General features: G+C 45.8%; 1 protein-coding gene and 1 long non-coding RNA gene across 2 annotated transcripts; both read left to right on the top strand.

Annotated features, from left to right (window-relative positions):
- The first annotated feature begins 1,848 nt into the window (after positions 1-1,848).
- Positions 1,849-9,121, top strand: LOC106816167. Its single transcript, XR_001394844.1, has 3 exons — positions 1,849-1,887; positions 7,820-8,247; positions 8,506-9,121. It is a non-coding gene; the product is annotated as an uncharacterized LOC106816167 (long non-coding RNA).
- Positions 9,122-11,727: 2,606 nt separating this feature from the next.
- Positions 11,728-12,584, top strand: LOC106816166 (b(0,+)-type amino acid transporter 1-like). Its single transcript, XM_014820723.1, has 2 exons — positions 11,728-11,988; positions 12,436-12,584. Exons 1-2 carry the CDS (start codon positions 11,755-11,757, stop codon positions 12,457-12,459), a joined length of 258 nt encoding a protein of 85 aa, XP_014676209.1. The 5' UTR covers positions 11,728-11,754; the 3' UTR covers positions 12,460-12,584.
- The last annotated feature ends 2,882 nt before the right edge of the window (positions 12,585-15,466 follow it).

The following is a 15,466-nucleotide window of genomic DNA, read 5'->3' as shown; positions in this document are numbered from 1 at the left end:
CTTCCTCGTCCCGCCGTTTCCTCTCCTCCATAGCAGCGAGTTCCGCGTCGCGGCCTTCCTTTTTGCGCTTTGCACTGTTCTCGCGCTCCGCAGCCTCCTGCTCCACTCGCAGGAGCGTCGCCTGCACGATCCCGGCGACGATCTCCTCAATCGGCCGCTCTTCCTCGTCGGTGGACGCATCCTCTCGCGTCTCCTCCATCCCCGCACTAGGAAGCTCACCCGCTCCTTTCAAGGCGTGATTTCCCATGCGTTCCGCGGAGCACTTATTTACGCTGTCGCCTATCCTCGTTTGTATCTAGACTGCGGGAGTTATCGCAGAGTACTGGTGTTATATGCGCCGGCCGCCGGCGTTCCGGTTCTCGANCGCACACATACACTTACTAATACGTGATTACCACTGGAGACACACGACACTTGAAATTACCAACTCCGTTATACCTTACTATGTTGCTTAATAGCGCGTTGTTTCAACTAGTTGAACCCTGATTTATAATGGGGTGGAACCCCGCCCCTGAATTTACATGAGATTTCGTACAGAATTGTGACTATTTTTGATGTTTCAATTCTACACAATGTTCAATATTTATATATTTATTTAATTTTTGGTTCGTTTATTTAAATAATTATGTTAATGTATGAAAGGTTTCCTACAAAATTTTAACTATTTTGTCATGTTTAAGTTTTTAATCAATGTACATTTCATTTATTTGTGTGAATTTGTGAACTACCGATCTTTGTCTTAATACTAGAAATCAGAAACTTGACATCCGAAATTCTGGTTCAAAAAAATGCTGCGTTTATGGTGCATTTATAACTACCTCGTACCTCCAAAACCTACATTGTGCCATATGAACTGCAAGTCGGTTTAGCGTACCTTAATATAGCTTTAAGTTTTTAGCTACGGTATGGCATATGTGCAATAAATTTAACTCATCCTCACTCTCACAAAATTTGTACCCGACCTATGAAAAATTAATATCGAAATATAAACAAAACAAAACCTCGATTATACATTCAGGCGATCATTGCATGTTTTTACATGGCAATAAGCGTTACATAAAACGCAATGAATTGCCTGCATTTTGTTTCCTATATAATAATACGGGTAGATTTTCAAGTATTCGAATGCCTTTACTATTTCATTTATTTTTTAAATTGTCAGGGGTGTTAACAACGCGTGCATGCTAAGAGCGATATGAAATCACATATTTGAGAGCGTTTTGCCGTACGTAGCGTTGTAGAACACTGCGGGGGAGGAGGCAAGGGAGCTACACCTCTTGTCGGGGCGATTTGTGCCTCTCCATCCATGAATGAATTATGTGAATTTATAGGATGCTGCAGTAACTCGTAGGGGAACCATCTATGAAACACATTTGCAGTAACTCTTCATACATCTGCAGCACTAGGCTAGTTGCAGTGAATAATGTAAGAATCAGCAGGACAAAAGGTTGATTTATCTGTGCATCTATCTAAGTGTAAGATATTACAATATATTGTAACACGGATTCTTACTATTTAGACATCTCTATCAGGTTGTGCGTGTGCCAGGAACGCTGACATTCGACCTCATTGTCAGAGACGCAGGCGACTTATATGCATTCGGCTAAACCCGCGTCAAACTACACACAATCGCGGACACCATGCAGCTACACACAAATATATACGACGCATCACGTGCGTATGTCTATATGGGTGCTAGGCATGATGCGGATTTTGCTTAGGAAAGCTGTTGCATCGCAAAGCGTTTAAGTGTTAGGCACGTAAAAAGACACTATAAACTTAGTATAGTGAGTGCACCAGCGCTATATTACACAATGATTTTCGAGTAAGAATAATTGTGGCTTCAATAGATGCGTTTCACACTCGGACCCTCGCAGTTTTATTGTGGTAAGTGTATCAGCATGTATTTTCTCAGTTGAAAAGCCTATCAAGGTCTTCTTGTGACAGAGACTTGTGTATATATGTATGTATGTGTGCGTGTGTGTTGCGTGCGAGCGTGGCGTGCAAAGCGTGCGCGCGCGCGGTGGTGTGTCGTCGCGTGTGTGTGCGTGCGTGCTGTGTGTGTGTGTGTGTGTGTGTGTGTGTGTGTGTGTGTGTGTGTGTGTGTGTGTGTGTGTGTGTGTGTGTGTGTGTGTGTGTGTGTGTGTGTGTGTGTGTGTGTGTGTGTGTGTGTGTGTGTGTGTGTGTGTGTGTGTGACGCGTCAGTTCCTATCAACGAGGGAGTGAAACAGAAACCATGATAATTTTTTTACATAGATTTTTATCACGCGCTATATAACAAAGTTTTGAAAATTTGAATTTATTCATTCACAAGGAATTTATTATTAATTTATGAATTTATAATTATGAATTTATCCAATTATGTTTCCAATTATGAATTTATTCACGCACAATCCGTTGACGCCGCATAACTGGATCCACCATTCGCGCCCATCCTGTCCGTTTGTACTCACGAGCCATTTTTCCTACAGCTTCGCTACTTCCCTCTGCTGCTGTTTCAGAGTCCTCACCTCCGGTTTCTTCTTCGCGCGGGAATAAAGCAGGCGAACGATCCGGGGTGTCCGTCGTACCTTGGTCGGACACGGAGCTACCCGTATCGTCCACATATCGGTCTCTGACTGTCTCACCTCGGCATTGTTCATCCTTGTCTGCCCTCTTCCTTTCCTCCGCACGTCGTTTCCGGTTCATTCCTTCTCCCCCAAGGTATGCCACCCTTCTACGTTTTCTTTCCACCCTCTTCCTCTCGAGAGATTCTGAGCTTCTTCGCTTCACTCCGCCGCTGAAGCTGCTGTCTTCGAAGGTTTCCGCGCTTACGTGATCAGCTTCACTCACTTCAGGGTCACCTTCTTCTTCTCTTCCATATTGTCCCAGGGTTCCAGCTCCGCCTCCCCCTCGTATGGTTTCAGATCATTAACGCTCACGACCTTGGTGGCGCCTTCCGCCGTCTGCTGTATCCAACGGAGCGTATTCTGGTCTTTTACCACGCGGAATGGTCCGGTCCAGGGGCGTCCTAACTTCACATCGTTTGGAGGGTAGAAGTACCATACCCATGTGCCTTCCCTCATTCCGAGCGGTTTCACTCTGCTGTCGTACCCCTTTTTCTGTCTCTCCGCTGCTTTCCCCAAGCATTCTCGAGCGCGTTCGTCAGCTTCCTCAGCTGCGCGTCGCACCCAGTCTACCAGGCGTTAGGACAGTCCGGTACGTCTTCATTCCTCGGAACAGGCCACATCAGGTCAATCGGCATGCCAACTCTGCCAAACATCATCAAATTCGGGCTCACTCCGGTGCTTTCTTGCACACTACCCCTATACGCTGCCATTACAAATGGGAGATGGTCATCCCAATCGCGTCGATGTTCACCTACGACCTTGCCCAGCATATCCTGTAGGGTACAATTAAATCGCTCCACCAATCCATCGGACTGTGGATGATACGGTGTCGTCCGTGTCTTCTCAATGCCCATCAATTCAAAAATCCCAGCGAACAGCTGAGATTCAAAATTCCGCCCCTGGTCGGAGTGAATCGTTTTCGGAACTCCGAACCTGGCGAAGAACTGTGTCACCAGACAGTCTGCGGTTGTCTGTGCCGTTTGATCCGGCAATGCGTATGCCTCTGTCCATTTAGTAAAGTAGTCGCACAGCACTAGTATATATTGGTTCCCTCCATCCGTCATCGGGAGTGGTCCCAGAAAATCAATGGCCTCGAAACTAGCTGGGCTACCGGTCTTTTCTTGTGGTGACTCGCGGCCCACACATGGTGTAGCAGTCCTCGTCTGATCTATCCCAGATATGCCAGAACGACTTGCCTCCCCACGCGAGTGCGGCGGCTTCCGCGTACGCGGGTCGCTCCGGCCTTGCGTTCTTTCACTCTATTACTTTCCGTATGGAACTTGTTTTCCACTCACGAACTTTTTTAGCCTTCCACACCATACTATCTCCGGCCTCAGCCGTCTCGGACTCATCATCTTCTCCACTCTCCGGACCATTCCGTAGCCGGTTGCGTCGGATGCTTCCGGTGGTGGTATCGCTGCACTCTGGGCAGCTGCCTCGTTTACACTTACGGCACACCGGCTGTCTTGAGAGGCCGTCGGCATTCCCATGTAGGCGTCCAGCACGGTGCTCAATTTTCATATCGAACATCCACAAAAACGCAATCCACCGTGCCACCATGCCTTCCGGCTCTCTAAAATTCAGCAGCCACGTTAAAGAGGCATGATCAGTCCGTATTAAGAAGGGTCGCCCTTGCATGTAGTGACGGAACTGCTTCACGGCTTGTACGACTGCCAGCAGCTCACGGTTGGTGGTGCAGTATCTCTGTTGCGTCCGGGAGAGAGTTTTGCTTGAGTAGGCGATCACCCGCTCTTCTCCCCGCTGGCATTGAGACAACACAGCCCTCATGCTGGTTGCGCTGGCATCAGTATCTACAGTGAACTCACCCTCTGCTTGAGGGTACGTTAGGACGGGCGCCTCCGTCAGCCGAGTTATTAGTTCACGGAAGGCGTGCTCACACGCGTCTGTCCACTGGTAGGTGTGATATTTCTGCGTCAGCTCCGTCAATGGTCCCGCTATAGCTGCGAATCCCTCTATGAATCTCCGATAGTAGTTAGCGAAACCCAGAAAGCTACGAACGTCGGCGACGCTCGTCGGCCTCGCCCACTTCCGGACTGCCTCAATCTTGCGTAGATCACAACTCACCCCTTCTGGTGATACGATATGTCCCAGAAACGCTACACTCTTTCGAAAAAGGTGGCATTTACTCGCCTTGAATTTCAGACCGGCTTCCCGGAGTCGTCCGAACACATGTCGGAGGTTGCTCAGCGTTCCATCGAAGGTAGACCCGAAAACAATCACGTCGTCCAGGTACACCAAGCACTCTGTCCACTGCAGTCTTCGGAGTACTAGTTCCATCAATGTCTCGAAGGTTGCCGGCGAGTTGCAAAGCCCCATTGGCATCACAGTGAACTCATACAGCCTGCGTTTCACTGAGAAAGCGGTCTTGGCGGCGTCTTCCCGATCCATCTCCACTTGCCAGTAGGCACTAGCTAAGTCCAGCGTGGAGAACCAGGTTGCCCCCGCCAGAGAGTCAAGGGTGTCATCGATGCGGGAAAGGGGATACGCGTCCTTCCGCGTCACCTCATTAAGTTTGCGATAGTCTATGCAAAATCTGACCCCGCCATCCTTCTTCGTTGCGAGCACTACCGTTGAAGCCCAGGGACTCAAGCTTGGCTGGACCACTCCTGCATCCAACATCCGGTCCAGCTCCGCGTCCAGGGCTTTCTGTCTACCCAATGGGCACCTCCGTGGAGCCTGTCCCCTGGGATAGTTATTCCCTGTGTCGATCTTGTGACGAACAACGTCCGACCTCCCCAGTTCAGTGTGGGAGCGGGCGAACATACTCCCGTACTCCCGCAATACGTCTGCTACCCTCGCCTTCTCTTCTTCCGTAGCTGCTTCGTCAATCCCCTCGATTAACCCCTGCAGCTGCGCAGAGAGCTCCGGTCGGAGTTCTATGTCGGAAGTTTCTGCCTGGGACCCGCGCGATGTCCCAACCAGGGCGACCTCCTCCAACCGCGCTAGTTCGGTTCCAGCGAGGATGATCTCATCCTCTGGCTCTACATTGACCATGGATAGTGGCACACGAGCCCCGTCCGTGTCTATCAGACAACGAGCCATCACCGTTCCTCTATTAGCTCCTTTTGCTGCGAACCTCTTGGTGGGCTTCGCGATAGCTAACCGCGCCGCTCTCCATCACGTCCCTCGTACACCCCCGTGCACGACCACTTTATGTCCCGCCGGGATTCGGATTGTGTCGGCCGCCCATAACACCCGCGGCTCCGTGGGTCGACCTCCGTGCATCGCATGAGTCACCCCGTTGACAGTAAGGTATCCACGCCCCACGTCAAGCTGACAGTTTCTTTCCCCCAGGAAGTCAATGCCGAGAACTCCCCCTTTTTCTCCCATCTCCACTACTAAGTAATCATGGTCGAAGGTCTGATCTCCCAAGGCGAATCGTAGTTGACACTCGCCGTGTGTCGGCAATACACGCTTGGCGGCAATGGCACGTCCATCACACAGGCTTTGGTAGGCTTCAGCGTTACCTCAGCCTTCGAGATTTTCGCAAAAGCGGTGGCATCCATCACCGTCGTCTCTGCTCCAGTGTCAACTAGAAAATCTACTAGCTGGCCCTCCACCCGTAGCATTAACTTCTATGATGGTCGATTCCGCACCATCCGTAGGAATGCTCTCCGCTGTCCTGGTTTTCGTTGCCGTTTCTTTCTCCAGGTTGAGGCCGTCGGCACTGACCCCACCTGCACTAGTTTTCCACGCGCTGCTGCGCTGCGGCTTCCTCCGGACCATCTATCGTCCGAAGGGGTTGTGAGCTTCCCACCTGTGGTATCGATCCGCAAGATCCGGTTACCGCTCTTCCGGCGTGATACCGTCCGTCATAGACGTGTCCATTCGGGCCGTTCCGCTGACGTTGCCAACAGTCCCGAGCAAAGTGACCCTCCTCTCCACATCGAAAGCACGCAGTCGACCGTATCTGGTCCACCGGTCCTCCGTGACTCGTTCCCCGTCCTCTACGATGGCTTCCGTTCTGATCTTTCTTTTTCTCTCCGGATGCTAAGAACTTCCACATCAGTCTCGTTAACTCACGGATATCGGTTTCTACTTCCGCGGGTCGTCCCGCTTCCGCGACGGTCTCCACCTCGTTGATCGCGTCGACCTCGTGGGCAACTCCTTCGAACTTAACTGGCGCCACTAACGGTTTCCGGGGCGGCACCCTACTTCTGATTTCTACGTCGAAATCTTCCGCACACGCAGCAACGTCTCCTGCCGTCCTACATCTCTGCCCCAGAATATAGATTCTGTGCGCATCGGACGGCATCTCTTCCTTAAGTCGGGGCACCAGCCACTCACTAATTTGGCTGCTGCTTGCTCGTGGCATGGTCAATCTCGCCAATTTCTTTAGCTGCCTCACGTATTCCGGCCAATCATCCTCCGGTTGCTTTCTCTGGCTGGCCAGGGCTGCCTGGTCCCGGATACGGTGCTGTTCCGTTCCATACCGATCTTCTAACTTTCCCCTAAGTTTTGCCTCACTCTGCCGGCTCGCGGACTCAGACAGTATACCAGCGGCCGGTCTTCCCAATGCTGCAGCGAGCTGATCTGCCCTTGCATCCCTATCCCGCTGATGGTACCGTCCGGCTACGTCAAACCGATTTAGAAACTTGTCCAACGGCTCTCCGGGTGCTCCCGCGAACGTTCCGACCCGTATCGGACATCCTTGTGGACGTGTAGCCACAACCGTACCTTGCCCTTGCCTCGTTAAGGTAGGTGGCCTCCTACTCCCCCTCTCTCGTTCATGGCGGTGGCGTCGCCGGCAGGGTCCGCTCTCAAACCTCCTACTCCTACTTCGACTATGGCTCGACTGTCTAGAACGCCGTCTCGTCTTTTTCCGGATCGTTCCGCCACCACTCCCTGAATTTAGACTCGACGAGTCACTTCTCCATCGCTCCGTGCCTCTCGACTCTCTTTCCCTCCGGCGCCGACGTCGGTGACCGCGGCTTCTTCCGGAGAAGTCACTATCGCTATCTCTAGCCGACTTACTACTTGCCTGGTGACTTCCGGTCTCCATTTAGAAGTCCATTCTATTTAGTCGCTAATTGTGGGCTACTGCGCAGTCAGCAGTCAGACAGCGTTCCGCTCTTGATCAGTCCTTGAAAAACTCTCCAATCTGCCATTTGATCCGATATCCCTTCACTACGATTCATCATAAAAGTGACCTTTGCCATGCGCCGTTTTAACGTTTTGATGTTGTCTAGGGTCTAGGTTATACATGCTACAGAGGATTCCCTGCGCGGGGTCAACCAATGGGATGCGCCGATATTTTGGTTTGCGAAGAGAAATATCACAGCTGAAACGCTGTTCGAAAATTTTCACGACAGCGCTGGTCGCGCATTGGATGACGTCACCCAGGATTCTGGCAACGAGGAAGCTGACAACGCATCTAGCAGATGTTAGCGATGACAGCAACGAGGCCAGCGCGCACCCGGGCAGCGTGCGTGATGCGCACCGGAGACAGCGCAGAAAATGGTGACGTCATGAAATCGAAATATCACCGAGAGCACGGTGACGTGGACAACGGTTCGCACGGTGACGTGGACAACGGTTCGCACGACGTCGAAGAAAGTACAACGACAGCGGATGGTGGACATCATGACGTCAGAGATCCCATCAAGCGTTCGATTCGGTTGGAATGCACCGTGTCATCATTTTCCTGAGTGTAAAAAATATGGTGAATGATTGTGTATAACAACACATTTCTAATCATCATTAATAATTGCTATTAAAGTCATCGGCTTAATCGCTATAAATTTATCGGGCTGCAATTTAATCATGGCCATACATACATTATATAATCATTATAAGTAGAGTAATACTAGTACTTTTATTCTGTTATCGTGTTACATTAATCGTAGTGATCGAGATATTTTGCGTTTTGTTCTAGGCGAGGGCTTCATCACAGAAGAATGGAGTACTCTTAACATATGGGCCGCACGCTAGCTGCATTAATACAACGACTATACGATACGTTCTATAACGTACCGATAAGGAGCCACACTGGTCCAATCTTTACCATGAACAATAATAATTGCTGTTTTCCACGTTCGTCTCTTTTATCAAATTGCATGCTAACTAGAGGTGTCCCACTAGAGGAATCTAACTAGTGTAATTCTCCAGAATATATATAGGGACATTTTCTTTAAAAATACGAAATATTTGTGATGATGAAGCAGCAAGCGGTGTTGTACCGATGTCGTTTTTACGGCTTCCACATCTTACGAAGCTCTCTCGTTAAGATGACCGAATATTATTACCAGCTTCACTAATGACAATATCGTGAAACGTGAATTGTCAGCTAAAAATTCTATACGTGCACGCGCATGCGTAATTAAGAGCACCTGGCGTGTGTCGCTATCGTTGTGTAACTAAACTCCTATTAAGCAATATTCTAATTAATAATTTATTCACTTTTTTCTGGTCTACTCTACGCTCATGCTTGTGAGACGTGAGCGCTGCCGTGCTCGAAATATACGCTAGAAGAATGCACAATGGCACCGCCGCCTATACAAAGATGGCCATGTGCAGCCAGCAGATAAATGAAGCTAGATTAAGATATTAATATTGTACTAAAAAGCAGTGTATGTATGTTATGCATTTACATATATATATAATATAATATATATAGTATATATATATACTATTATATATAGCAGAGAGAGAGAGAGAAGAGAAGCAGACGAGAGCAGTCTGATGAGAGAGAGGAGAGATCAGGAGAGCCAAAGAAGCGTCTTGCTCGGATGTATGATGCCGCTTGTTTATAATGCTACGATAAATCTAATAAAGATTGTTGCTGTTATTACACACTCTTGTGCTACTATACTGCGACGTACTGCTTGACAACATGCAAAGTCTATTATAAGGGTCGTATATGATGACTGATTAAACTGGTATAGTGTAATAGATATTTCACTTGAGCGCTCGTTATGATTGAAAGAGCTGCTAATTAGTCTTAATTATAGTTTTGCTTCTCAAACGTTTTCCCGCCAATCGAACCACGCCTTTAACAAGAAAAAATGGCAAAAGCATAAACTTAAAAAAGTACCTTCGATAGCCAATTGTTAACGAGGCTAATTTATAACTATCAAACACTTAAACATAAACGACTTAACTAAGTATACACAACTACATTTTTCAACAAAGTTGAGTTATCTTAGCTTTGCGCTGCATACCTCTGCACTGATAAAACAATCTGCTTCGTTTATTAATCAAAGTATCACCGTTACAAAATATTTCAAATTTCAATAAATCTGCGTTATCCACTATATCTCTTCAGCTTCAACGTTAGTGTTCTCTTGCCTTACGGATTTACACATTCGCAACGTCACGATTTTTCTATTGTGCATATTGTAAAGTTTGCTCAGCAATTTTTTTACATTGAAAAGTAAGTACTAACGGAACTAAATTACTAATCCTTCAAATTCTTACCTAGATAAGACCCTCTGTTTAAAACTAGGCTTAAAAATAAAAAACCTGGGCCGATTTGATATATTAATCACGACATTAAAATCGCTTGCTATGCCTATATATGAGTCACGAGTGTTTTGCTTAATTAGAAACGGCAATAGCAAAATAGGAAGTATAAAATGCCAGCTATTTAACCGATACAAAAAGTGAACCAGAATCATTAACATTTGATGAAAGTGAATTTATTTTATTTTTTTTTTTTTTACTTGCTTTTCATGTACTATTAATATTTCAAGGCGAAACGCTTTGTGCAACGTGATCAGCAGCTCCCGTGCGTGCGTGCGCGCTGCATCTAGCTCTTAGAGAGAGAGAGAAAGATGAGAATGAGAGCGGATAGATGAGAGAGAGAAAGAGAGAGAGCAGAGACGAGATGAGCAGAGAGAGAGGAGAGAGATATCTTCTCTCTCATTTTATCTCATGTTAAAGCCACTATTGTCAATATTTTATAAAGAAATAATCATCTAAACTGTCGCTTAATTCTATTTAATTAAGTATGGAATAACTATAACGAATATCGCCGCAAGTAAATGTTTACGTACACAGTTTTAGCACATGTATACCTACTCCGTCTATTTTGAATAAAACCTAATTTTATTGCTGCCTTAATAATTGTATCTTAGCATTATTGCGAAATTAATGCAACCTGCAGCGGTGTTCAGTTTTCAATGATCCAAACAACTAAACACTCGGCATTTTCGTTGGAAGTGCGTTTCTATTGTAAAATAAGCTCTAATTTATTACTCAATGTAGTTTTATACTACAAAATTGTACAAAACCAGTCGTGTTGTATTCCAACATAAATCCGTCGTAGTGAGTCCAATAGTGCCAGCATGAAACAATTCAAACATATAATAATAAGACGATCAAATTAACGGGTATCAATAAACATGTGCGAAAAACGTTATTTACTAAAAACGCACGATCACCACGACTACGTCAATATAATTTTAGCACATTCACCACGTTTGCACTCGCATTATAACTATTTCTAATTATACTGCGAATTGTAATCCAGTCAAGCTCAGCAGCAAATTCTACGTCGTACTGTAGCGCCGAAGATTTAATTGGAAAAACGGCTATATAAAGACCATTTCGCTGCGATCGTTCAAGAACATAACAAAGGCATAACTTTAGTATACAATGGGCGAGCATTGCACGCTCGATTTTACGCTCGCAACGCGGTGTGGGGACCACTCCGCCATGCTTCGCGTGGTAAAGAGGGCGGCCAAGTTTATCACATATTATGAATTCACACTAGGAATACTTGGATACTACCTGTCCAAGTACTACCTGGAGACGGCTGTTGGAATAATATACAGGGCCGTAGCCTGTGGGGGGCAAGGGGGCAGCTGCCCCTATATTTTGGAGCAAAATTTAAAAAAAACTGAGCTAATAATCGTAAATAACCATAACGTGATTTTTGATGCCGTGAAAGCCTTTTCTCAGAACCACCCTTATACCACACTATGGACGTCGATCAAGAGCTGCGCCGGTCGCTCATCATTACACAGTTGTGTCATGAAATTTTGCCCCCTCCCTTAGGAATTTGCTCAACCTACGGCCCTGGTATAACACATTACTGCTCCGGTGGGGGGCGGGTGTTCTGGTGCATGACCGTTTCTGTGCACTACATGGCCATTTTAAGAGATGCATGCAGTAGCAAAGGAGCATGGTGAAAATATCGCAAGCGACGAAGGAGAAGGATTTCGGACTGAAAAAGGAATTAGGGTTAATATCGGCAGTATCTCTCAATGTCGGCACTATCATTGGCTCGGGAATATTCATCTCTCCGAAAGGCGTTCTTCGTCGCACTGGTTCGGTTGGACTGGATTTGGTGATATGGTCGGCATGCGGAGTCATTGCTATGCTGGGTATGTGTAAAAAGACGAACTACAACTTACAAGTATGTGTGCCTTGCATGTCTGTCTCTGTGGTACCATAGGCATCCTGCATCTTACAGAACATTAGATTGATTACAATATCTGTCGTGGCGTTGTTCTGTTGTCTTGTCGTTCTGCTATTCGTTGTTCTTGTTTTGTTGTTCGATTGTATGTGCTGCAGGTTTTGCAGTTCTTCGTTCATAGGAAGTTAGTGATGGAAGATCTATATTAAGCTTACTGGCATCCTACATCTTACAGAGCATTAGATTTATTAAAATAGCCTATAGCTGTAATAATTTTATCCGTAGGTTTTTTTTGCCATTTTATCATAGCAATCAGAGTGTATGCATGCGCAATGCCACTTTTGATTCACAGAGATTCTTCACCTTTTCCTTCGTATAGTAATTCCTTGTTTGTAATGTTTCGCCATCATTTTTCATATACTCTTTCAATCAATGATTTAATTCTAGGAGGACTTTGCTATGCTGAACTAGGTAGCATGATACCGCTGTCGGGAGGAGAGTACGCATACTTTCTGGTAGCCTGGGGCAGTGCCGAGAAAACCTGGTTGCGCAGATTTCTCGGACCGATCATAGCGTATCTATTTGGCTGGGTCACCATCCTAGTCTCTATTTATCTATCCTAATCTATTTCTAATCTATCTATCTATCTATTATCTATCTATCGTAGTCGTGTCTACATCTACTCACTATCATCTATCTATCTTATCTTCTATCTATCTGTATTCCTATCTATCGTATCCGATCTGGCTATTATCTATCCATCTATTCTAGTAGCTCTATCGTTACTCTTCTAGTCCTCTGGCTCTATCTTCTATTCCTAATTTACTGTATTCTCACACCTGTCTATCTATCTGTCCTTCATCTATCTATCTAGCTATTAAGGTTACTATCTATAAGTTTATCTATCATCTAATCTATCTAGCTATCTAATCTATCATAATCTATCTATCTCTCTCTCCTCTCACCTCTTTCTCTCTCTCTCGTCTTCTGGCGTCCGTCTCCGTCTCTTCTCTCTCTCTCTCGTTCTCTCTCTTCTCTCTCTGCTACCTCTCTCGGAGAGACGGCAATCGGCGTCTCGGTTCAGCGATGCAGCTAATTCGAAATACGAACGTTCTATTTCGGAATGTCCGTCGTGGCCTTCTGACGTAGGGTCCATCTTCTGCGGAAGCAATTTGCATCTCTGCTGCCATATCTATATTTGCCTTTATTTCTCTCTGGATCTTTTCTGTTTTCTTGACGTTGGGCTACTATCTATCGTTCTCCTCTTTTTGTCGCCCTTCCCTTTTCTTTCATTCGTTCGTATTTTCTTGTCTGTCTCATCGCTCTCCTTTTCTTTTTGTCTCTGTTACACACACCCACACACAACACACACACACACACACACACACACACACACACACACACACACACCACACACCACACACAACGACACACACAGACACGCACGCACGCACGGCACGGCACGGCACGCACACACACTCACACACATAATTATCACACACACACACACATTATAATATATATAATATATATATATATATATATATATGATATATCGCTTCTCTATTCTCTCTTGTTTCATCCATTTTCCATTAATTTCTTTCCAAAATTTGTCTCTTTCTCCCTCTCTCCGTTCTGAGGCCTAAGCAATGTAGGTCCAACCATCGTGCGTTAAACCGCAAGTGTACGATCGGGCTACTCCCTGATGGTCATTCCGACAAACAAGGGAACGTTGATAAACCGTCTTCAGGCATTTTACAAAGTGGTTCTTCTAACTGGTTTCGCCATGCTTATCTGGTCATCGTGATGCGATGGACACGGCCCGAACATGGAACGACCTTTCTAAGGTGACATATGTGTATTCCATGGTCTTGTTTAGTCGTTTGAACATGTGACTGACATGTCCAGCTATACATGAACTGTATATATATAGCATATATATATATATATATATACTTATATTATATATATTATATTATATAGATATATTATAAATATAGTATATATAGTATGGAATGTTTACGGTTCAAATTACGTCCATTATGCTGTCCGCTCGTTACGTTCAGGTGTTGGCATTGTTGTGCACGCACGAAATATGCAGCAGATGGAATACAATTAAATCTAGTATGATGTATATATTATATGCATACATGACATACGCACGCACGCACGCAAACACGCACACGCAACATGCAACAGCACACGCGCACACGCACGCACACAACACACACACGCCACGCCGCACGCACGCACGCACGCAACAACACAAACACACACACCCACACGCACTTATGCCCTTCAATGTTACACTTTATATTAACACAGCTAATTGCGTTTACTGCCGTACTAATGACTTAATTGTGTATTCTTCATTTGAAGGTACCACTGCCTCGTATACCCAATCGTTATGAGCATTACTTCTGCCTACTGGTTCCCCATCGGGCCGATTGGGGAGACGGGCCTTCAAACCGGAGTAACATTTACTCGATGTCTTCATCCTGCCGGTTTCTGCTGCGAATACGTTCCCTTCGTTCTTTATGAGATGTGCGCCTGCCGATTCATGGAAAGACTAGACGTAAACACGGTTTGCGTCTGAAAGACATGCAGACGAGTTTATACAACCGGAGGCCTAGATAGTATAATTTTGTTGTCGTTTCTCTCGCTTGCGCGGCGGCGCTCTCCTCTCTCGTCTCTTCTCTCTCTCTCTCTCTCTTCTCTCTCTCTTCCTCCTTTGCTCTCTCTCTCTCTATCTCCTCTCTCTCTATCTTCTATTTTCTCTATCTATCTATTTATCTCTCTATCCATCTATCTATTTCTCTCTCTATCTATCTATCCATCTATCCATCTATCCATCTATCCAATCTATCTATCTGATCTATATATACATATTATGATCTATATCCGCGGTCTCTCCCTCTCCCCCTATTCGCCATCTCGTCTCGCTCTCCTCTCCTCTTCTCTCTCTCTCTCTATTATGATATATAGTATAAATATATTAATATTCATCTGTGCATATTTGCGTGCGTGCGTGCGGTGTGCGTGTGTGCGCGCGTGCGTACGTGCCGGCGGGCGGGCAGGCAGATGGGCGTACGTGGCTACGTGCGTGCATGTCTAGGGTAGGGCAACGTTTTCATGGTACCTTTTAAAAATACACCGGTTTTTACTTTTACAGATCCCATAACAAGTTTCCTTCAATTGTACCTCGAGCTGGCGCCACCTAGTGGAGAAATCTGGCACACGGAGTAATTAAACACACGGCATATTATGTGGAAGTTTGCTTATGGCATTTGAAGGTAAACGAACTTGACAATTTTCCGCCTAGTTGAGCTTCTCTAAACGTGTTGGATTAAACACTGCCGGTAGAACGTGACGGAAGTTCGTTCGAGAGAAACGGTTTATTATTTTTGTTGGTAATATTTGGAAACAAATTAAAAATAAATTTAAACAATTAAATAAATATATTATACATAACTATTAT

Source organism: Priapulus caudatus, unplaced genomic scaffold (genome assembly GCF_000485595.1).
Source record: "Priapulus caudatus unplaced genomic scaffold, Priapulus_caudatus-5.0.1 Scaffold1304, whole genome shotgun sequence".
Taxonomy (NCBI): Eukaryota; Metazoa; Priapulida; class Priapulimorpha; order Priapulimorphida; family Priapulidae; genus Priapulus; species Priapulus caudatus.
Note: the sequence above shows the minus strand (reverse complement) of the source record. Positions and strands in the feature narration are given on the sequence as shown.

Excerpts from the sequence above, each read along its gene's own strand:
- LOC106816166 (XM_014820723.1), top strand. The coding sequence starts at position 11,755 with ATGGTGAAAATATCGCAAGCGACGAAGGAGAAGGATTTCGGACTGAAA. Across the intron at positions 11,989-12,435 it reads AGACGAACTACAACTTACAA|GAGGACTTTGCTATGCTGAA; the intron begins GTATGTGTGCCT and ends ATTTAATTCTAG.